The sequence below is a fragment of the Cherax quadricarinatus genome, chromosome 21 (genome assembly GCF_038502225.1).
Source record: "Cherax quadricarinatus isolate ZL_2023a chromosome 21, ASM3850222v1, whole genome shotgun sequence".
Classification (NCBI taxonomy): Eukaryota; Metazoa; Arthropoda; class Malacostraca; order Decapoda; family Parastacidae; genus Cherax; species Cherax quadricarinatus.
In genome coordinates this window covers 27,888,064-27,910,689 of record NC_091312.1, presented here as the reverse complement: position 1 = coordinate 27,910,689, position 22,626 = coordinate 27,888,064, and the positions used below count along the sequence as shown (strand labels likewise).

Genomic DNA, 22,626 nt, shown 5'->3' with positions numbered 1-22,626 from the left:
ACCCAGGGCTAAAAATATATCAAAACGAGATGAAAAGAAATAAAATGAGAATTTTTGACGAGTGTCTAGTCCTGACCAACTCTTCCTAAAGACTCAGGCATTCCTCATCCTACTCTTTGTTTTTTTAACTAGTCTCTACCTTCTTCCCAACACCACACCACTCTACTTTCCTCCCCACAACATAAAACCCACACCATCACAACCCCTCCTAAATCCCGCTACAAATGCATTAATGAAACAAATTTGCAATTCAAAATTCACCCAATAGGTGGAAGATGACCGCTTCTCCAAATTTATCTCCGAACCTTTAACGAACTATTATTTGTATAGCTAATCGAATTTTTAAGTCAAAACATTTGCGCAATAAAATTTTGTGATGATGTTGGCCTTTCACGAAAAGAGGAAGAGTAAGGGAGTATGAGAGATCACGAGGGAAATGTGCGTGTTGAGACAGGGAATATAAGGGAGTGGAAGGAGTGAGGGAGTGGGGAGAAGTGAGGTATTATGAGACGGGGGAAATGAGAAATAAAAAGGAAAAGAAAGGATAAGAGACGTATGAAAAGAGCTGGAAGAGGACTAATATTCATAAAGCTACCTTCGATCAATTCTCTCGAAGATTTCTATTTCTTTCCCCTCACCCACATTATACACACTATATGCATTATAACCCCTCCACGCGTACGAAATCAGGCCTACCCACTGCAACACGCATTCGCGAATTTCGTCACACCGCCTTCTGCTGCTGCTCATAAAGGCTTTCTGATCTCATCGTAGCTTTAACGATGACAGTAATGATGACGTGGCCGCGTCTGTCAGCCCCAGCACTCTTCACACATTCTTAATTAATGGCGCAACTTGCAATAGAGGAGGAAAAGATATGAGGAGGGGGAAGGAGGGGAGAGAGGCTGCTTGTGGTGTGAGGGCTTGGGGATATAAAGGGAGGAGTGGGGCTGGTGGCGGTTAGGGGACGAGGGAGGGGTGATGAAAAAGAAGGAATGAGGAGAGGCTGAGGCGAGGGGAGATGCTGGTGGCATTGAGTGGGAGGGAGTGAGGAAGGGAAGCAGGAGGGGAGCTCTTTAGGTTAGGATGGGGAGGGGTAAGAGTTCAGGATGTAAATGAGAGGGAGTTCTGGAGTGGAAGGGTAAGGACAGTGGAGGGTGAAGGTAGAGACTAGAGAGGGTGGATGGTGAGGGAAAAGGGTGGAAGGTGAGTGTAGCGAGGATAGGAGTGTGGAAGGTAGGAGAGTAAGGTGGGTGGATGGTGAAAGTAAGGAGGGTGAAAAAAGAGGGTAGGGAGGATGAAAGGTGAGGACGAGAGTGGAACGTGTAAATAGGAAGGGTGAAAGGTACGGAAGAAAGGGTAGAATATGAGTGTAGGGGTGGGTGATGATGACGAGACGGAAGGTGGAAAGAAAGGAAGATTAGGGGATTCTGGCAATCTTTCCCTTAATTACGATTATACATTACTCATACATGTATATTTCCGGGCTATTACTGGCATTTTCTTTGAAGTGAGTGAACCCTAAGGTAAGACTGATCCACTGTAATGAACAGTAATAACACTGATTACGTCATACACTAAGAAGGGTTATTATTATCGTACCTTGAATATGCATACACATACATACCATTTGCAAACACTGAAAGGAGGAATGACCCTCTACGGCGGTAGATGAACGTATTAACGAGATATTACCGTTAGCGAAACTGCTAGACCTCGTAGTTAACGCTGACCCCCCCCCATTACCCCTACAAAACTTACTGCCTCCTTGAGCTACTACCGATCTCCCTCTCTCTCCTTTGCCCCCCTTAGACTATCCCAAATAGCGCCAACTCTGAAAACTACTGCTAGTCTTAAGTTGTTTAGCATGCGCTTTGTTACGGTAGTAAAAAATCTTAGTTATTAATTCTCTACAAAAAATAATAATTAATCAACACCCGGGTTGCATTTAGAATTATATTTGAGTTTGTGCCCCATGAGCAGCAAGTAAAAGTCTACATCCTAGTCACAGCATTTAAGAAACATCAACTTAAAATTTCAAAATAAACAAATCACTACTATTCCTCTGTAATTTGTTTTTCCTTTGAAAGATTTCCCGTGGGAAGACAGGCGCGGGGCTTTCAAAACTGCCCCTCCGACGAGGCCTGAAGACTACGTCTGCTATTTTACCAAGTGGAAATTCTTGGAACCGTGGAAAGAAAACCGATAACTAACTCCGCATGTGGCAATACTCACTCATAATTTCGCAGTTTTAAATATTCCGACATCTTTATCTTTACTATTTTTACTTTGTCACTTTAAGACCTATAATTTCATTTAATTCTAAGCAATAAAAAGACATTAAATAAATTTTCGTAATTCCAATAAAAATATGAAAATATGCACACCAAGTAACTCCTAACCTTCAAAGTGATACTTCGCCTTTTTTATTATAGAAACTATTATTTTTAGCTCTCAATTCCACAAAGCCTGACGATCTCCTATGCTACAAAATAGCCCAATTATGTGAACTGGAGACAATATGAACCTATAGGAGGAAGGCAACAGACTTGCTTCATATCCTTTAATATATAGTCCGAGGTTGGCTACAGTCCAATTAGACAATTCGTATGGAGGCGTCTTGCCTTTGTGGTGAGGAGGTCATAGTCCTACTCTCAGACGTTAGTCCATCAATGTCAAATAAATTATGTCTATGGAGACATCTGATCATCATTTGCCTGTTTATGTGCGCAGAAATTACGGCGGCTCCCTCTTGCTCTCCGCCACTGAAAATGGTCATATTACGACCATCTATTAGAACACTTCCATTATGAACCTTTTGTCTTTACCGCCCCCCCCCTCCCCCGCCACACGCTAATGTTAACTAAAAAAAATACATTAGCAATAGGGCCGCCTGCCTATCTTCAGGAATATGAATGTTCCTCACACACCGCCGTATATAAACACACCAGAGTAAATGAACATGGCGTTTATGGCTGCACTAATAACATACAGTAACCATCCAACAATATGAAATTCCCAAGAAAACAGGGCGTGCTAAGAGGAAAAAACGCGTTTTGAAGCATGTCAGCAGAAACGACTCATGCCACACATTTCGTTTTGCTGCTGGATAAAAGGGGATTGTTTCCTATGACAAGTGTTTCTTAAGACTAATGCAAGTAAAAGAGCATACTAGGTGAAATAAGCTAAACTTCAGTCGGTGAAATGAATGAATTGGTCCTCTAAACTCTCACAAAATCATCTAATTCACTTTTCTTTATTAAGTTTTCGAAGTGTAAAAAAAAAAAAAAATCGCTGGGTATAAGTAAGGAGTCGTTTTATCACCTGACCAGGATCACTATCCCTCCCTTCCCATCCTCACTATCCCCCTTCCCATCTGAAGTGACCTTCTTAAATCGTATGCGTCGCCTTCCATAATTTTTGCATCTTCGTTTGCATATTAATACTTTTGAAAGAATCTGGCTTGATATCAATGCCATTTACCGCAGATTATCATCCTGCTTCCCTACCGAGACTCATCATGAATGCCACTCCCTTACACTACTACATTAACTAAGAATCATCAAACTGCACTCATCTACTTCAAAAACGATGTAATTTAGTAACATTCCATCTGATCTATATTTTGTTTATTAACATTTATACGAGTAACTATATAAACGAGTCTAATGTGTTTATATTTAAACTGCTGCTGATGCTTAGCAAACTCTCGCCCTCCTCACTCACGTTTAGTCAAAGTTACCTACCGGACGCGGCATAACTTGACCTACTCAAACCCTTCATTTCCTACTTCGCCGCCATATCGCTATCTCCCGAGACACCCCCACTCCCCTCTTAACCAAGTCTCCTCGTCTCCCCAAGCTAATGCACAGTTATTACACAAGCCAATAATTAGCAGTAGTCAGCCAATTAACTAGTTGGGTGCACATACAACGATAAAAAAAAAAAAAGACAAATATGGGAGAAAGCTAAAATTACATTAATAAATTGTTTGACTGTTAATGTAAAAATAGTTATTCTGGTCAAAATTCAGCTAACTTTTTTTTGTAATTATAACTACTGCTAGAAACTTACACGTATATTTGTAATTTGTTTAGGATGTGGCTCACGGGTTAGATGATAGTTTGCTTCACAACTCTTTGTTTTAAGTGAAGTTTAAAGGGAGTTAATCTGGCATGAGAAATCTGCCGAGGATGTCAGAGGTGGGCATTACTATAATATTTTCAATGAGCGATACAGCTTCTTTTAAAAGTTTTAATATCCTGACAACGATAAACATGTTCTTTTCCTGTGCCTAATACACTGTAAGAAAGCTCTCTGAAGTTGAATGCTTGACTTACATGGAGCATCCCCCTCTTGCTCAAGCGCTGATTTACATTTCAATTCAATTTAAGGATATGGTCGCCAGTATCGTTCTCCCGGAATCACTAACCCAAAAACTTTCTACAATGGCAATTTTTGCACTAAAGGGAATTTAGTGACCAGTTCTTCCCCACCATCTCTTACTCTTAATTATTATTATAATCAAAAAGAAGCGCTAAGACACAAGGACTATACAGCGCTGCAGGGCAGGAAGGAAGCGAGGGCATCAGGTGGCAAAAGGGAGATGGATGAGTAATAGTTTACCTCAATTTTCAACAGTGCACGATTCAATAATATCACTTGAAACAGCGTTTTTTTTGGCGCTTCAAATATTTACACACGTTACCCCGCTGAAAGGTGGATGCAACATCTCCCGTTTTCTCTCTCCTCTCTCTACTACCAAGGTTTATAAGCCATGGCATACCTTTCTACCCTTGCTGAGTTTCGAATTTACCTACTCCCGGAGCCCAGCCTGGGGGAAAGACATCATATACCTATGCTACACAACGCCGTTGGGGGCCATTTGTTTACCAGAAATAAAATCCCAATGCAACACGTAATACCTCCCTCTTTAAAATAAAATAAAAATGTGAGTTTTATTTGACTTATTTTTATTATGAAATACTGGTGAAAAATGAGGTGAAGCTTGATGAATAGATCCAAAACATTCAAAGATTTAATAATATACAGTGAAGGACAGTTTTATTTAATTCACAATAATATTCTTTTATATATAAATCTTCTACCTTACATAAAGGCCACTAAACATGATATACAAAATTATTCACAGTTCATTCATTGCATATGAATAAACTACAAAACAAAGCTTACCATATACTACTAGTGACAATAATTACCTCACATTAAAATGTTTAATTTTCATGTACAATTTACCTAGCAGAAGTAATCATGCATTGCTTAACACTTCAGTTATACCAGTTTAAATGTCACACCAAAGGGGGTATGTGCTTATTTAAATATACCAAAAGCAGGTAAGTTATCTACACAACAAAGTTGGAACTTCCCTCTCAATTCATGTGCAAATCAGTGCTTCAAAACTTCTTATATGGCAAGTTTCATGGAGCAATATGACATTTAGTCTCGACATTAGCTATGCAGGCCGTCTCTAGTGGATTAGCTCTGGGTACATCTTAGTCAAAATATCAAAGTACCAGTCAGTTACTACTTTTTCCTAAATGGCAAAACAATCAAAAACTTTATTTGAAAGTCACTGGTATTGGTTCTGCATTTTTGTGCACTTAGAAAACCATAAAGTCTTGAATTTCTTTAGTTTTTAAATGGTTTGCATTAATGTGATCCACTCATTGCAAAATGTGAATACTTTGACTCTTCTGTGAACTCCATTTCGTGTATTATTAGTTATGTTACATATCACTTCTCCAATACTGATAATTTCACTCTAGTGCTTTTAACTTATGTATGTAATAATGATTCACGTCTCAAATAGAAAAAGTAATCTATAGATTCTTTAAATGCCTGAAATAATTTGTCACTGACAAAAATATTTCCCAATGTCTATTGTACGTCGTCACTTCCCTCTAAGATACAAGAGGCGGGTTTCATGTAATCTAAAAAAAGAGTGAATCGGATCGACCTTTTCTCGGTATCTCGTCGGACTTTCTAGAAGTCTCATTTGAGGTATCCGAAGCCTCACTTTAGTCCGGGTCAGCGGGGTGAAGCCTAGCCCCTCTCCTCCTGACTAACGTTCCTTCACCTAACGCTAAGTTGACGAAGTTTCTAAAGCTCTGTAAAGCTCTTAAGTTCTGTGGGAAAAACTCAGACTGTACTGTAAAGCTCTAAGCTCTAAAGCTCTTGAATCAATTATCTGGGGACTCGCAGTATAGTATAATTCACTGGGACAATCAGGTCTTCATCATTGATAACATTTCCAAGCCTTGACAACAAAAGTGAGTTAACTTGTTCATCTTCTTGCTTAGGACGAAGCGTCTACAGTAGTTTTAACTCGCTCTTCCTCGAGTCGGCAGAGAAAAATTCACGAAAAAAGCGGTACAATTTAAAAAATTCTTCTTCGAAAGTACGCAATATTATACTATTAATATATAAACATGTTTTTACACTAAAAATTAAAGATATATATATTTATATATACCATAAGATATCGATAATTGTATATACAGATATACAAACATATACTGTATATACCATAGAATAACGTACCGCACTAAAAGTGACTGACTCATATTGAGAAAAGTTATTAGGAAGAGTTAAAATAAAACAACAATTAAAGATGACTAGGTTTGCCCCTACCTTGATGTGGTAGGAGTTGATTTTGTGGCGTGGTAAGGCGTTGAAACTGCTGAAGTCGGGCCTTCGCGCGAACATACCGCTCCCTCCTGAGCCATGTCTGTCACAAGAAAAAAAAACATCAACTTTCTGCCACAACCGTGAAAAAAAAAATGTTGACTGTCTGGTGAAGGTCAAATCTAGAAAAGATGCAAGGAGAAATTTTGGAATTACTAGAATGAAAAAAAAGAAAAAAGAAACATCAGCAGGAAATATGGCTGAAAATAACCTAGTCCCGCATTGCAACACTATGTATACAGGATATCGCATTTTAATGAATCATTTTAGCACTTCAATAATAATAAACCAGCGGCACAACTGTCACTGACAAACCATTAATTGTTTTATAGCGATTAGCTGCCTGACTGCGGTGGAGTGCGGTTGTGCATAGCACCCCTCTGCTGTTTTGTCAGGAGAGCTCTCATAGCAACAATATGGCGCTGAGTATCCGACGTAGGGTGAACACTGTCGGCGTGGAGCTGTTTCGTGGGGCGATTTCCCCCTCTACGGCGCAGGTGTTACTTCCGGCAATCATCAGGGAAACGTACGGAGTGCAGGATGATGAGGTTTATGGTGTGGCCCTGAATGGGGCCTATCGTCTATTCGTCAAGTTGAATTCGACGGCTGTGTACGAGTCGAGTCGTTAGTGACGAAATTTGAGCATGTGAGTATTGATGTAACTCCAGCTGTCAAAGTGCGACTCATAGAAGTTTCTCGCCACTATACGTGGGTGAAGTTGCGCAATGTCCCCTTCGAGGCTGACGAGGAGGACTTACGGAAGGTGTTTGCAGCTTATGGTACCGTGCATCTGGCAACCCAAGGCAAGTGGGCGGCAGGTGCGTACGTGGGACGTCCGGAGGGTACATTCTCCCTCAAAATGACACTGAGGCACCCGATCCCGTCATATGTCGTGATGCCGGAGTTTAGGACCCAAATTCTAGTGGCGTATGCTGGGCAGCGACGGACATGCAGGTTGTGTGGAGAGTATGACCATATGGCGGCGACGTGTGGGAGGCAGTGGAGGGCGCCGGCGCAAACAGGTGGTGCACCAGTTACAGGTGTGGATGTCGTAGAGGAGCATTCCAAAGGAAACCGAGGAGATGGCCGTCTGTGGAGTGAAATTGTAGAAGAGTCTCTTGTGGTGCATGTTGAGCGGGGCAAGAGTTGTGTGGAGCCAAAAATGGCCACTTTGCCGGTGACGGGGGAGGAAGTGCTCATTCAGCAGGAGGTGCAAGAGCTGGAGGAGGAGCTCGATGAGGTATTGAAAACTTTACCTTCTTCGGGCGAGGATAATGGCTTGGTCCGTGAAATGGTGCCTGAGTTGACAGGAGAGTGTGGCGGGACAGGCACGGGAAGGAAGGAGGACAACTGCAGGCACAGAGAGGAGTCACCAAGCTCTGTGCGACAGGTCACAGTAGAGGTTGATGTTCACTGTGAGGAATCTTCGGTAGACAGTATGGCGGTAGAGAGTGTTACGAGGAAGAGGGCGGCTGCGTCAGACTCAGATGATGTCCTGACGCCCGCGCAGAGGTCTGGGAGGAAGGATGTATATTCTCGTGACAGCCAGGATAAGAGGCATCGAAGAGGGGGGGGGTGGATGGTGACAAACCACATGTTGACCCTGGGGCAAGAGGCCCTGGGAAGGGTGAGAGGAGAAAGGGTTGGAAGCTTTAGAAAGGCCTTAAGTGCATGACTGTGAATGTGAATGGACTGTGTACTGGTGTGAAGAGGGAATGCTTTCGTATGCTCTTACGTCGATACAGAGTGGACGTAGTCTTTCTACAGGAGCATAATTTCAGGGAGGGTAGAGTGCTCGAGGTGGACGGGTATACGGTGTTGACTCTGCCATCGGCACGTTTGAAAGGTGGTGTGGGTTTATTGATAAAGGAGGCGAGCCCGTTTGTGTTGCAAAGACGTGAAGGGGGTGGGGGGGGGGAGGGTGTTGCGTGTAGATGGGTGGTGGATGGGGCAGAGGGTAACCTTTGTAAGTGTGTATGCACCAGCTGAAAATGATATGAAAGTCAAGAGGGATTTTGTGTGTGATGATCTAGTTTTTGCTTTCCGTGGTTTACCTGAAGTGGCCATCGTAGGTGGGGACTGGAATTGTGTGATCAGGAGAGCGGATGTGGAACCACGAGGGGCGGGGCATATGTTGACAGCATTACGCAATCTTTTGGTGGACGTTCAGTTGAGGGATGTGGTAGGTGGGGGAGCGTGGGAGGTGGAGCATACTTTCGTGAGGCGAGGTTACGCAGCTAGGTTGGACAGGTTGTATATATCTCATAAGGTATTGTCAACGTCTGTCCGTACTATTGAACTAGCTTTTTCAGATCATAGGGCGGTTGTCGCAGAAGTAGAGTGGGATTCTCTAGCTTGTATCTCTAGGGGATATTGGAAATTAAATACGAGTCTGTTGGAAGATGAGGAGGGGTTGGGGGGTTTTACGGAGCTGTGGGGGAGATTAACTGAGGAGGTACAAGGTGTGGAGGACGTGGTGACGTGGTGGGATGGTGTGGCTAAGGACCGGATTCGGCATTATTATGTGAGGGAGGGGAAAAGGATTAATTCTTTAAAATTTGGGTTGATTAATTATTTGGAGGACAGGTTACGGGGTTGTTATGAAAAAGGGACAGTAGAGGGTGTCTATCCGATGGACGACATTATGATACTTAAAGAGCGGTTGCGGGAAATTCAGGACGAGCGGTTCCAAGCGGTGAGAGTAATGGCGGGGGTGGAGGAGGTGTTATGGGGAGATAGGCCGTCTTCGTGTGTGTTGCGCAGACAAAAACAACGTCAGCAGGCAACAGCTATTCCATGTTTGGAGGTTCTTGAGTCGGTGGGAGGGTATAGGGCGGGTCAGGTTATCCACACTACGGATGGGATGGGGTTGTTTGCGGATACGTGGTACGAAAAGTATTGGCGGGAGGAAGGGGTAGGATTAGGGGATTTAGAGAGGGTGTGTGGAAGTGTGCCATGTAGGTTAGGACACAGTGATAGGGAAGCTTTGGGGGGGGGACATAACTGAGGGGGAAATATGGAGAGCTTTGAGTGCCATGCGAAAGGGCAAAGCACCGGGAATCGATGGACTGCCGGCGGAGTTTTATCAACAGCATTGGGAGTTAATAAAAGGTTTTTTGGTGAGGTTACTGAACTTGATGAAGGTAAGGGGAAGGTTGGGTGAAAGACAGGCAACAGCTGTAGTAGTTTTGGTACCGAAGGGTAAGGAACAGCGTTCGCTCAGGGACTATAGAACAATATCGTTGTTATGCGCGGATTATAAGTTATTTGCAAAAATTTTAGGAAATAGGCTCAAGTGTGTTGTAGGGAGGGTTGTATCGGAAACCCAGTTTGGGTTGCCAGGTAGGTCTATGGGGGTGGGACATGGTCTTTTAAGGGATTTCGTGGAAGAAAAAGGGGGGGGGGGAAGGGGGGGTTTGGTTGCACTAGACTGGCAAGGAGCTTATGATAGGGTGGAGCGAGAGGCGTTGAGAGCTATCCTTAGGAAACAGGGCTATGGGGAAGAAATAGTAGGATGGGTAGAGGCGTTATATAGAGGGGCAATGGTGAGAGTACAGATTAATGGAAGATTAGGGGGGAGGATTGTAATGGGCAGAGGTCTTAGACAGGGGTGTCCTATGTCACAGCTTTTATTTGCATGCATACAGGACCCCTTTTATAGAATGGTGGAGCGCCATATGGGCGTTAGTGAAGGGGTTGGGGGGTACTGGGGGCGTTTGGCCTGTACTCATAGGGTATGTAGATGATACCACTGTATTGGTTAGAGAGGGGATGTCCATAAACGCCTTAGATGGAGTGGTCGACACGTTTGCATGTGCAACTGGTATGAGGGTAAATTCGGAGAAGTCCATGGTTATGGGGTTAGGAACTTGGGGGGAGCGGGTCGAGTGGGGTAGTGCAGTCGTAAAGAAGCGGGTGATGTCATTAAAAATTTGTGGTCTAATCTATGCAGATGATCTTGAGGTTGCACGTGTTAATAATTCGGTCAGGTTGGTAGAAAGGATACTGGGTCGATTGGGAGCATTGCGGCCTTATCATTTGACCCTTGTGCAGCGTGCCATTGTAATTAACGTTTTATTGTATAGCAAGGTTTGGCATGTGGCTGCCGTGTTCCCTTTAACGGGGACGGCAATTGCAACTATACTTAGAGGGGTTTTTAAATTTTTGTGGGGTTCAGGTTGTGATTGGCTTAGAAGGGATGTAGTAATGTTACCTGTGCGTCAGGGGGGGTTGGGTTTAATGAACTTAAAGAGGAGGGTCAAATGTATCTTTATTAAAAGGGAGGTGATGAGGGAGGGTGTGAGTGGGGGGGGGTTGGTTAAGGTACACAATAAATTGAAACGCATGTTTTCTGGGACGGAGTTGAGGGAGTGTGAAACTATTTTGAGGGCAGTGGTGATGGTTAGGGATCTGGGTAAGGTAAAAATAAGTAGGCTGTGTAGGATGTCGGCGGAAAGGGTTGTGGCTCCGGTGGAGGGGATTTTCCCCATGTATGACTGGGGATGTATATGGAGAAGGTTTGGTAGGTTAAGGTTACAACCCCGTGGACGTGAGGTGATGTATCGGTTTTTGCATGGGATTTTACCATCGGGAGTGGTCTTACGAGCTAGACGGGTGGTTGAGGGGGGGGGGGGGTATGTGGAATATGTGGAGGGGAGGATTCTGCATTCCATGTAGTGTATTTTTGTGAGGGGTTGGGGAGCGTCAGGGGTTGGTTGAGCAGGGTGTTGCATAAGATAAGTGGTCAATACTTCTCTGTTCTGCGGGCATTGAGTCTTGATGTGGGGGGTATGGATGAAAGTATTATTAGGGCTGTGGGGTACATTATGGTAGATTATGTCTACATTATGTGGGGAATGAGGGGGAAAGGGGTAAGTGAGGTGAAGAGGAGGGTATTGGCTGTTACGTTTTCTAAAACGTTGTGCCGTAATAGAGAACTTTATGGGAGGAGGTGGGAGCGGGATTTCTCTGAGGGATATAGAGACCTTACATTAGAGATTTTATTAAATTTGTAAATTAGGTGGGTGGGGCAGGGTAGGGATGGTACAATGTGTTATGTTGATGGGCTGTCAGGGGTGAAAACGGGGTCGCCTCCTGGTATGTAGCGGGTGAATGTGTATGAACTTGGGCGTATGATGTGTATTCATGGTCTGTGACGAGTATACTCAATATATGTGTTTGATTTTGCAGTAGGACATTGTTCTATATATGTTACTCATATGCATGTTGTTAGATGCTTGTAGAGGTGTCAGTGTGTTGGATCCTTGTTTATTAATATATTCTGTGTTTGATGAACATATTGTTTTTACCTTATTCTCAATACATTACGTTAATTGTATTTAACGTATATGGTGTCCTACTTTATAATTTACAAAGTGACAATATATGCATATTATGGTGTGTTTTGTTAATCATATACCAATGCAATTGGAATTAGTCGTTTATTGGTTATCATAGGTGTAGGGGTTTTCATGTATGGGTGAGGAGGGTTATTTGTGTTATCTCAAGTTCATGTTTGTGTGGTTGTTTATGATTCATCTGTGTAAGACCTGTTTTTGTCTTTATCTATCTCTTGTATTGTATTGTTCTAAATAAAATATAAAAAAAAAAAAAAAAAAAAAAAAAAATTGTTTTATATTTACGTTCAATAACCAAGTTTAAACACACTAACAGCCATCTTGGTGATTAGGTCAGTGAGTGGGGAGGCGAAAAGTGAAATGTGTGTGGGTGAGTGATAGAGGGAGGGGGAAGAATAGGTCAAGGGAGGAGCGTCTTCTGGTTTCCATGACAACGAAGGAGCTAGTCGATGGCACTCAACCAGACCAAAGCACTTGAGAATATCTTAACCTCTCATATACGAATTACAAAAAAAAAAAAAAATAAAAAAAAAAAAGTCCAGTCAGTTCCTGGGGTCGAGTGCTGGGCGCCATATTATATAGGTACCTCCCATTCACGTCAGATTGATTAACAAAGCTTTTGTCCAGAAACTTACGAGATTAACTAGTCCACCAATGCCTGAAGTAATTAGGGATTAAAGCAAGCAATGTATATATAATCATAAGATACCCTTTAGTGTATATGCCGTAGCTCACTTGAATACGACAGACAGAAGACGACGAAGAATCACCGAGCTCCTCTGGAACGCTAGAATATCTGATACACGGAAGGAAGTGCTGACCAGTGAAGTGGAAACTATCGAACTTAAGTTAAAGGACTCTTACAGGAACCAGGAGAGACAAGAGGAACTTAAAGCTATTAGTGAAATTAAAAGAAATTCGAAATATTTCTTTTCATATGCCAAAAATAAGGCAAATACCACATCTAGTATCAGGCCCTTACTCAGACAGGATGGGATTTATACAGATGACAACAAGGAAATGAGTGAATTTCTGAAATCCCAGTACGACTCTGTTTAGTGAGCCACTAATCAATGTGAGGACCGACAATCCAAATGATTTCATGAAAGAGCCTCAAAATTCCATCAATGTATGCCAGATTTCCGACATTACCTTAACTCCGATAGACTTTGAAAAAGCCATTGACAACATGCCCATGCACTCAGCCCCGGGCCCAGACTCGTGGAACTCCGTGTTCGTTAAGAACTGCAAGAAACCCCTCTCACGTGCCCTAAGTACACTATGGAGGAGCTTAGACATGGGTGAAATTCCACAGTCACTTAAAACAACGGATAGCCCCACTCCATAAAGGTGGCAGCAAAGCATTAGCTAAGAACTATAGACCAATAACTATAACGTCCCACATCATAAAAATCTTTGAAAGAGCGCTAAGAAGCATGATTGCAAGCCACCTGGATTTCCAAAATCTGCACAATCCAGGGCAACATGGGTTCAGGGCAGGTCGCTCCTGCCTCTCACAACTACTGGATCACTATGGTATGGCCTTGGATGCACTGGAAGAAAAACAGAATGCAGATATAATATACACAGACCTTGCAAAAGCGTTTGACAAGTGCGATCATGGCGTAATAACGCACAAAATACGTGCTAAATGAATAATTGGCAAAGTGGGGAGATGGAAATTCAACTTCCTAACCAATCGAACACAAAGAGTAGTGGTCAACAGAGTTAAATCGGAGGCTGCCATAGTGAAGAGCTCTGTTCCACAAGGCACAATACTCGCCCCCATCCTGTTCCTCATCCTCATATCAGACAGACAGATGTAATCCACAGCACCGTATCATCCTTTGCAGACGATACTAGGATTTGCATGAGGCTGTCATCTACTGATGACACAGTTAACCTCCAAGAAGATATAAACCAAGTTTTCCAATGGGCAACGGAAAACAATATGATGTTCAATGAGGACAAATTCCAACTACTCTGTTATGGAAAACTGGAGGAGATAATAACTAGAACAGAGTATACTACAGACTCTGGCCATACAATAGAGCGAAAAAATAATGTAAGGGACCTGGGAGTAGTAATATCTGAGGATCTCACTTTCAAGGTTCACAACAGTGCCACGATCACAAGTGCAAAGGAAATGATAGGATAGATAATGAGAACGTTCAAAACGAGAGATGCCAAGCCAATGATGATCTTTTATAAAGCAGGTGAAATTGCAGATCTAGAGTGTACAGAGAACCTTTACTACACGTATAAGTTCTGTCAATCACCTTAACTACTGAGAACGCTTGGAAGCACTTGACTTGCACTCGTTGGAACGCAGGAGAGAGAGATATCATAATCTACACTTGGAAAATCCTAGAAGGAATGGTCCAGAATCTGCACACAGAAATCACTCCCGACGAAAGTAAAAGACTGGGCAGACGATGCAAAACACCCCCAATTAAAAATAGGGGCGCCATTGGTACACTAGAGAAAACACCATAAGTGTCCGGGGCCCAAGACTGTTCAACAGCCTCCCACCAAGCATAAGGGGAATTACCAATAGGCCCCTAGCTACCTTCAAGAGGGAGCTGGACAGATACTTCAAAGTCAGTGCCGGATCAGCCGGGCTGTGGTTCGTACGTTGGACTACATGCGGCCAGCAGTAACAGCCTGGTTGATCGGGCCCTGATCCACAGGGAGGCCTGGTCGTGGACCGGGCCGCGGGGGCGTTGATCCCCGGAATAACCTCCGGGTAATATAAACATATACATTATAAAATCGTTTTTAGCTTACCTGCAAGTACCGAAGAGCCTTTGGGGGTCGAACGAGGAAGATGGGATTATTATTATAATCAAAAAGAAGCGCTAAGCCAAAGGAAGATGGGAGAGATTAAAGATAGGTTTGTGAGAAGAGTCTAGGATATCATTTTACTATGTCGAACGCACGGCTTGTCGTTAGACAAGTATGAACGATGCTGACACCAATTGATGATTAAGCCAAATGGATTAGAGCCAACATTCAGGTTTGATGCAAGAAAGGGAAGGGCAGGTCTAATTTCTACGTATATTATTATTATAATCAAAAAGAAGCGCTAAGCCACAAGGGCTATACAGCATTTCTACGTATAACAATAAATCAAGAGGATTATTATTATAATCAAAAAGAAGCGCTAAGCCACAAGGACTATACAGCTAAATCAAGAGGAAATTATAAATTAAGAGGTAATTGGATTTGATCCGAGGGAGAGCTCCATTATTATGATCAAGGGGGAAGCGCTAAACCCGGAGGATTATACAGCGCCTTGGGGGGGATGTGAAAGGCATTCAGGCTTAATTCGGGGAACTGGAGCACAGATCAAATTCCCTAAATCAAGAGCCCCTCACCAGCATCAAGGACCTTCCTTGTATCAAGAGCTTCTCAGTAGCATCAAAGCACCTCTTGAGGGGAGGATTATAATAATCAAGAGGGAAGCGCTAAACCTGTACGATTATACAGCGCCTGTGGGGGATGGAAGATATTCAGGCTTAATTCAGATCCAGTGGCCTACATCAAGAGCCCCTCACCAGCATCGAGCCCCTCACCAGCATCAAGAATCCCTCATCAATATCCCCTCACCAGCATCAAGGAACCTTCCTTGGGGGGTTGAGGGGAGGAAATGAGCTCTTAAATTAAAATTCTGAAAATACTTCGTAAATTACTTACATCGTATTATTTAAATTCGTATTATGAAAATTCACAAGTTATTCGGTAAGATCAGTGTTCAATTCACTGTGAAAGCCTAAACCCGTATGGTCATACAGTTCCTGAGGAATGGGCAGTAATTAGACTTCATCAGAGGAAGGGGAGTTTACCTGGAGTCGATTTTGAGGTAACCGCTGAGGCTACCTGATCAACTGTGTTGTGATGTATCTGTTGGACTGTGGGAGGCGGGCCCTAAGAGTGATCGATCAGACCAATAACCAGGCCTGGTCTGGGACCGGGCAGCGGGGACGGTGACCTCCGGAAGCGACTCCAGGTAAACTTCCCTTCCTCTGATCAAGCTTAATTACTGTCCGACTTCACTGTATCAAGCGCTCTTCAACAGCATTAAAATGCACATGAAGGCAATACACAACGAGAGACATTTCGATAATATATGAAAGTTCATTAGTCATTTGTTAAAACTGCAAACTCCCAGCGTTGCGAATCGGTACGCTAAATTACCTGCCCCAGTTCCTGACTGCACTTGCAACTAAATGCATGAAAAGTGTCTTTAGTCATGCAACATTATCCGTTTCTTTCCGTGCACACACATTACCTAAAAAAAAAAAAAATCCGAAACAAAGACTGCAAACATAATCAGCAGTTCAGTTACCCAAACTAAACTGCCCAACTCAGCAATTTATCATGATTACGGCTTGCACAAAAGACCAGGCGATAAATGTGAGAGGCGAAGTTCCATATCGCAGTGTCGGCGGGTGGTAAACTGGACCTTACCGACTCCCGCCCTAGCCACCTCTCACCTTCAATCATGTAAACCCTCTAAAACGACCTCAATTTAGGAGTTCATTGACCCTGGCAAGCTAGTGTCCTGAATTCCGTGCCACAAATGCATTCCCTTTCCCATCTCTGCAGTATGGATTAGCCAGTCAGTTCCCATTCACAAGTGTCGCTGGAATTATCACACTTCCTTGTTTTGGGGTTTGTTGTCATTTCCCCTACACACAAAATTAAAATTAGTGAAATATTTATGTAGACTTCGGAGTGACTCAGGAATATAAATAACTACCTTTACCGACCAGTTTCAGGTCTTAAAATATTAAAGAAAAGAGCGAGCACAACTACGATCAAAGGCAAGAGAAAATTTGGGGTAAAGCCTAGCCAACTAGGTGAGGCACTGACGTCACACACTGATGAAGGGGAATGGGGGGACGCCCCTCATGGGACTCAACTACTCAACTCCCCTCTCCAACACTCCAATCCCTCACCCCCCACCCGGTTGCCATGGAGCTATATTGGATGCTATTCTTAGCCCCGTCATATACAGCTGTGGGCTTGCTGCAGCTCTCCTTTGTAACTCGGGTGGCCAACTCGTTGCTGGGGGTTGGATGAGTACACATTTACGTGGGGAGCGGTTACGACCATCGCCAAGATGTAAAGGATGAGCAGCAGCAAAGAAATGCATGCATGTCGTGCTTTATGGACTGTCAAACAAGCCAAAATGCCCCTGGAAATAGACTAAAAATTTTTGCACCGGTATATGTTTTTATGAATTAATGAGCTATAGAGATTTTAATTTGGAATAAATCTAATACCAACTTAACCTAACCTAGGTAGTATCAACGTAGTATAATTTAAGTCAACACTGCGTATCTTATCTGCCCAATTTCAGTGAATTAGTATTTAGCAACAAAATACATTAGTTTCCTCGATTTCAGGCTTGTTTTCCGGGGAGTCTAAAATACTTCTTATTTTACGCTCTGTTCTTAGCAAAACGATCGTTACTTCATAAAATTATCATAATACTTAAAGGGAATATTAAATCCGAAAGAATGGGAAGCAATCAAGTATGATCCTAGGTAAGGGGAGGGTAGCTCTAATGCCTTGAAGCAGGAGCTCTTCAACATCAAGGCACATCGACGAGCAATTCTTTTTAAGTCGTAGGCCAAGTCAAACATACATGCATACACATTCTCTCTCACTCATATATATCTCGTTCCGAAGAGAGAAATAGAGAGCCAGCCTTCACACACATCACATTCTACACCGTCTCCAAAATACTTTCACTTCGAACACAATGCCTACCTCTGTTGAACTTCTAGAGTTCTACTCCTAGCCTCGGCCCTGGGCCAGGCTGTTGCTGCTAGAGGCCTGAATAATGTAGCAAACTCATTTATAAAAGAGTTCTACTCCTAGCCTCGGCCCTGGGCCAGGCTGTTGCTGCTAGAGGCCTGAATAATGTAGCAAACTCATTTATAAAACAAGAAGTTCAATAAACATTTAAGGAGTCAAACAGTATACATTCCTACATATATATTATTATAATCATAACTTGGCTTCAAATCCTATATTTACAGTGAGAATCAACCACTAAGTCATCAAGTTTGACCCGTCGAAGGGGTGTAGCTCCAATTCCTTGAATGAAGATTATTATTATATGTATTATTATAATCAAATTATAATCAAGGGGGAAGTGGTAAACCAATAGGATTATACAGCGACTGTGGGGGGGGGGGGATGTGGAGGTATTCAGGCTTAATTCTGGGAACTGGAGCACAGATCCAATCCCCTAGTTCAAGAGCCCCTCACCAGCGTCAAGGAACCTTCCTTAAGGGATTATAATCAAAAGTAAGCGCTAAACCTACTCGGAGTTATCCTTGAATGAAGAGCCCTTCACAAGCATCAAGGCAACCCCCATAGTTCATTTCTGTTTATTATTCTGTTATTTCAAATGAAGCGCTAAAACCCATAGGGCGCCTGGGAATAGGAAACATTCAGGTTCGAGGATAAATCTAGTTCCTTTAATCAAGAGCCCCTCACCGGCATCAAGGCACCTCTTCCTGGGTCCTTAATTGCATTACATTCCCAAAACACTAATCCCACATAGATTATTCCGAGCTGGAACCAACAGACTTTCCCCTAACCCTTTTGTAATAAAAACAAAAAGCTACACTTATGGGTCATTCATCGCTACCCATTTCCTTTTAATCCTCACCACCCTCATCATATCAAGATAACTAGCACCATTCCCTCTACCTGTTTCTTATTAGAAAAGAATGAAAATCTCTAAAATTCAACACCCTTCTTCATCCTTGCCTGCTCAGCTATGTACCCCCTTTCTGCGGTATTTCCACCTGTAATTAATAAATTCACCTTTCCAGTATTTTGCAGTTTTAAAATTATTAATTCTTGCATATATCTAATATCTTCGCGTGGTCAATTTCTCTTGTAATGTATGCAACCCCTTTTCCCCCTTCTTCCGAAATTTTGGTTAATTTTCTGTAATTATAATGATAGGGAAGAGAAAGAGAGAAAAGGATATGCCAAATTATTTTGAAGCAAGAGAAATATAGAACTAGTAGTAGTCAGAAAGGAACATACATACACACACACACACATTATATATATATATATATATATATATATATATATATATATATATATATATATATATATATATATATATATATATATATATATATATATATATTTCAAGTGGGCAATGTAGTGCTCATAGGCCCGTATGCGTTTGTGTCTCTTAAAAACACACAAGTGTACATGGTGTGATCAGCATAATGTCTCTTGCTTGAGCATACATCAAGGAGTGAAAGGCAGCCACTCGCTACCTGTCAGCTCAACGACCTCTTCCACCTGACAGCCGCTTCACCACCAGTGAAGTTAAAACACAACACGACAAAGGTAGTTCGATCAACACGAATACATCACATCCTGCATCAGTATGTGTATTTGTACGTGTGCATAAGTGCCCCCCCTCAAGTTATTTGAAGGGGTCGTCAGATTATTATTATTATAATCAAGGGAGAAGCGCTAAACCCGGTGGATTATACAGCGCCTGGGGGGGGATGTGGAAGGCATTCAGGCTTAATTCGGGGAACTGGAGCACAGATTCAATTCCCTAAATCAAGAGCCCCTCACCAACATCAAGGAACCTTCCTTGAGGGGAGGGGGTCATCAGAGCCCCTGGCCCCTACCTTACCTTTGATGAGTTAACAGCGCTGTATATTATTATTATTATAATCAAAAAGAAGCGCTAAGCCACAAGGACTATACAGCGCTGCAGGGCAGGAAGGAAGCGAGGGCATCAGGTGGCAAAAGGGAGATGGATGAGCAACAGGTTACGGATAACAGCGGGGCAGTGGATGGTGAAAGGGTAAAGGGCAGCAAGAGACTGAACCAGAAAGGGCTGAGGGGAGTGCGAAAAGTATCATCAGAGTTTGTGGAGTAAATCAGTCGTTGTCAAGAAGTCAATGAGAGAGTCAGGATTAAAGGAGGGTCCATCAGCAAGAAGGGAAGGTAAAGAGAGAGTAGGAGAACGAAGACGACGTTGGAGGTAAATTCTGCGTGCTCGTTGATAGAGAGGGCAGTCTAACAGAATGTGGCTAATCGATACTGGAACTTGACACTGCTCACAGAGAGGAACAGGGTGCCTCTCCATGAGATACCCATGAGTAAGACGAGTGTGGCCAATGCGAAGGCGGGAGAGAGTGGTCTCCCAACCTCGGCACTGATGACAAGAAGACGGCCAGTAACCTATGCTCGGTTTAATAGAATGAAGTTTGTTACCGAGCAGAGTTGACCAACGTTGTTGCCAACGGGTGCGAAGGTGGGTAGCTATTGCAGCAAAATAGTCCAGAAATGGAACACCTCGATAGGAAATTGGTAGGTCATATACTGCTGACCGTGCAGCAGTGTCTGCCTGTTCATTGCCCTGTACGTCGACATGACCAGGGACCCAACAAAAAACAATATCTTTATGTTTGGTAGAGATACGGCGTAGCCAAAGTTGGATACGGAGAACTAGGGGATGAGATGTATCAAATTTTCGTATAGCCTGTAGAGCACTAAGGGAGTCTGAGACTACTACAAATGATGACACAGGCATAGATGCGATACGAATAAGTGCTGCAAGAATGGCATACAGTTCAGCAGTAAAAATGCTAGCTGAAGATAGTAAATGCCCTCGTACGACGCTGTCCGGAAACACTGCTGCGAATCCGACGCCGTCTGAAGACTTAGAGCCATCTGTGTACACAGCGGTGGCATGAGAATGAGAGTGGAAGTGATCAAGAAAAAGAGAGCGGGAAGCCACCGTAGGCAGTTGAGCTTTCGAGCAAGGGAGTGAGAAAGAACAGACCCGAACAGCTGGAACTTCCCAGGGGGGTAGGGAAAAGTGAGATGCTACATGAACATATAAAGGTGGTAACTGAAGGGAAGACAAGAGTGAAAGTAGGCGAAGAGAAAAGGGACGGAGCAAACAGGGGCGGCGAACGAATAAAGAATGTCTACTAATATCGGTGACCATTCTATAAATGGAAGGATTGTGTAGATCGTGAGAGCGTACATAGTAACGAAGGCAATGGGCATCACGGCGATCAGACAAGGATGGAACATTTGCTTCTGTATAGAGGCTCTCAACAGGGGAAGAGCGAAAAGCACCAAGGCACAAACGTAAGCCTTGGTGATGGATAGAGTTAAGGCTAGAGAGAGTAGCAGGAGAGGCCGCGGAATAAATCTGGTCACCATAATCGAGTTTCGATAAAACGAGGGCTGAATGTAGGCGAAGCAGAGTTCGACGATCAGCTCCCCAGGAAAGATGAGCAAGGGTTTTAAGAAGGTTTAGCCGGCTGTGACAAGTTGCCTTCAGAGAGGTAATGTGAGGTTTCCAGGTTAACCGACGGTCAAAGAGAAGGCCTAGAAACCTGACTGTATCACGTTCGGGGATACGGGAGCCATAGAGATACAAAGGATGATCGGAGATAACAGAGCGTCTAGTGAAAGTAATTTGGTGAGTTTTGGTACTTGAAAATTTAAACCCATGTGTGGTGGCCCAAGTGGAAACACGGTCGACCGCATGCTGGAGAGAAACTGCAATAAGGTGACAGTCAGCGCCTGCACAAGCAATAGCGAAGTCATCAACATAGAGTGATGACCAAATATTGGGTGGAAGAACAGAGGCCAAATCATTTATAGCAAGGAGAAAAAGTGTTGTGCTTAGAACACATCCCTGAGGGACACCTTCAGCTTGGACGAAGTCCGGGGAAAGAACATTATTGACTCGAACACGGAAATGTCTGTCAGTTAAAAAGTTCTTAAGGAAGGATGGTAGATTGCCTCGGAGGCCTAAGGAATGGGCCTGGGCCAAAATATTATACCTCCAAGTTGTGTCATATGCCTTCTCAAGGTCAAAAAATATGGCAATAACTGAGTGATTATTCGCAAAGGCATTACGAACATACGTATCCAAGCGTAGTAAGGGGTCTATGGTAGAACGACCCTTACGAAAGCCATATTGACTAGCGGAGAGACTGTTGTGAGTCTCTAAATACCACATTAAACGTCGATTTACGAGGCGTTCCATCACTTTGCAAACTGCACTTGTAAGAGCGATGGGGCGATAGTGGGAGGCATCATGTCCTGTAGTACCCGGTTTGCGGAAAGGGAGAACAATGGCAGATTTCCACAGCTGGGGAAGAACTCCTTGTGCCCAAATAAGATTGAAGAGGTGTAAGAGGACTACAAGGGCTGACCGATGTAAATGTTGTAACATACGAATATGAATGTCATCAGGCCCAGCTGCCGATGATCGGCAAGCTGAGAGCGTTGCCTCCAGTTCTTGAAGTGTAAAAGGCACATTATACTGTTCTTCTCCGAGAGAAGAAAAGTCCAAGGGTACTAACTCTCTGGCAGACTTTGAGGAAAGAAACGAGGGGCATAGATGGAGCCCTCGGGAAATACGGACCAGATGTGTGCCAAGTTCAATGGCAACGTCGAGAGGGTTTGCTATATCAACACCAGTGACCCGTAGAACAGGAGCCGGGTCAGGAGAGTATTTACCACTCAATTTCCTCAC

The 22,626-nt window shown here is 43.3% G+C and overlaps 1 protein-coding gene across 3 annotated transcripts in view; it reads right to left on the bottom strand.

The window, feature by feature from the left end:
- The window catches only part of heca (hdc homolog, cell cycle regulator), a 245,039-nt gene that overhangs the window by 127,885 nt on the left and 94,528 nt on the right, over positions 1-22,626 (bottom strand). For all 3 annotated transcript variants that reach the window (XR_011392278.1, XR_011392279.1, XM_053777182.2), the window contains exon 2: positions 6,652-6,748. Coding sequence is in view for 1 of the 3 variants with exons in the window: in XM_053777182.2 (XP_053633157.1) it covers positions 6,652-6,748 (97 nt within the window). In the remaining 2 variants the exon portion in view is untranslated. The remainder of the gene's footprint in view (positions 1-6,651; positions 6,749-22,626) is intronic.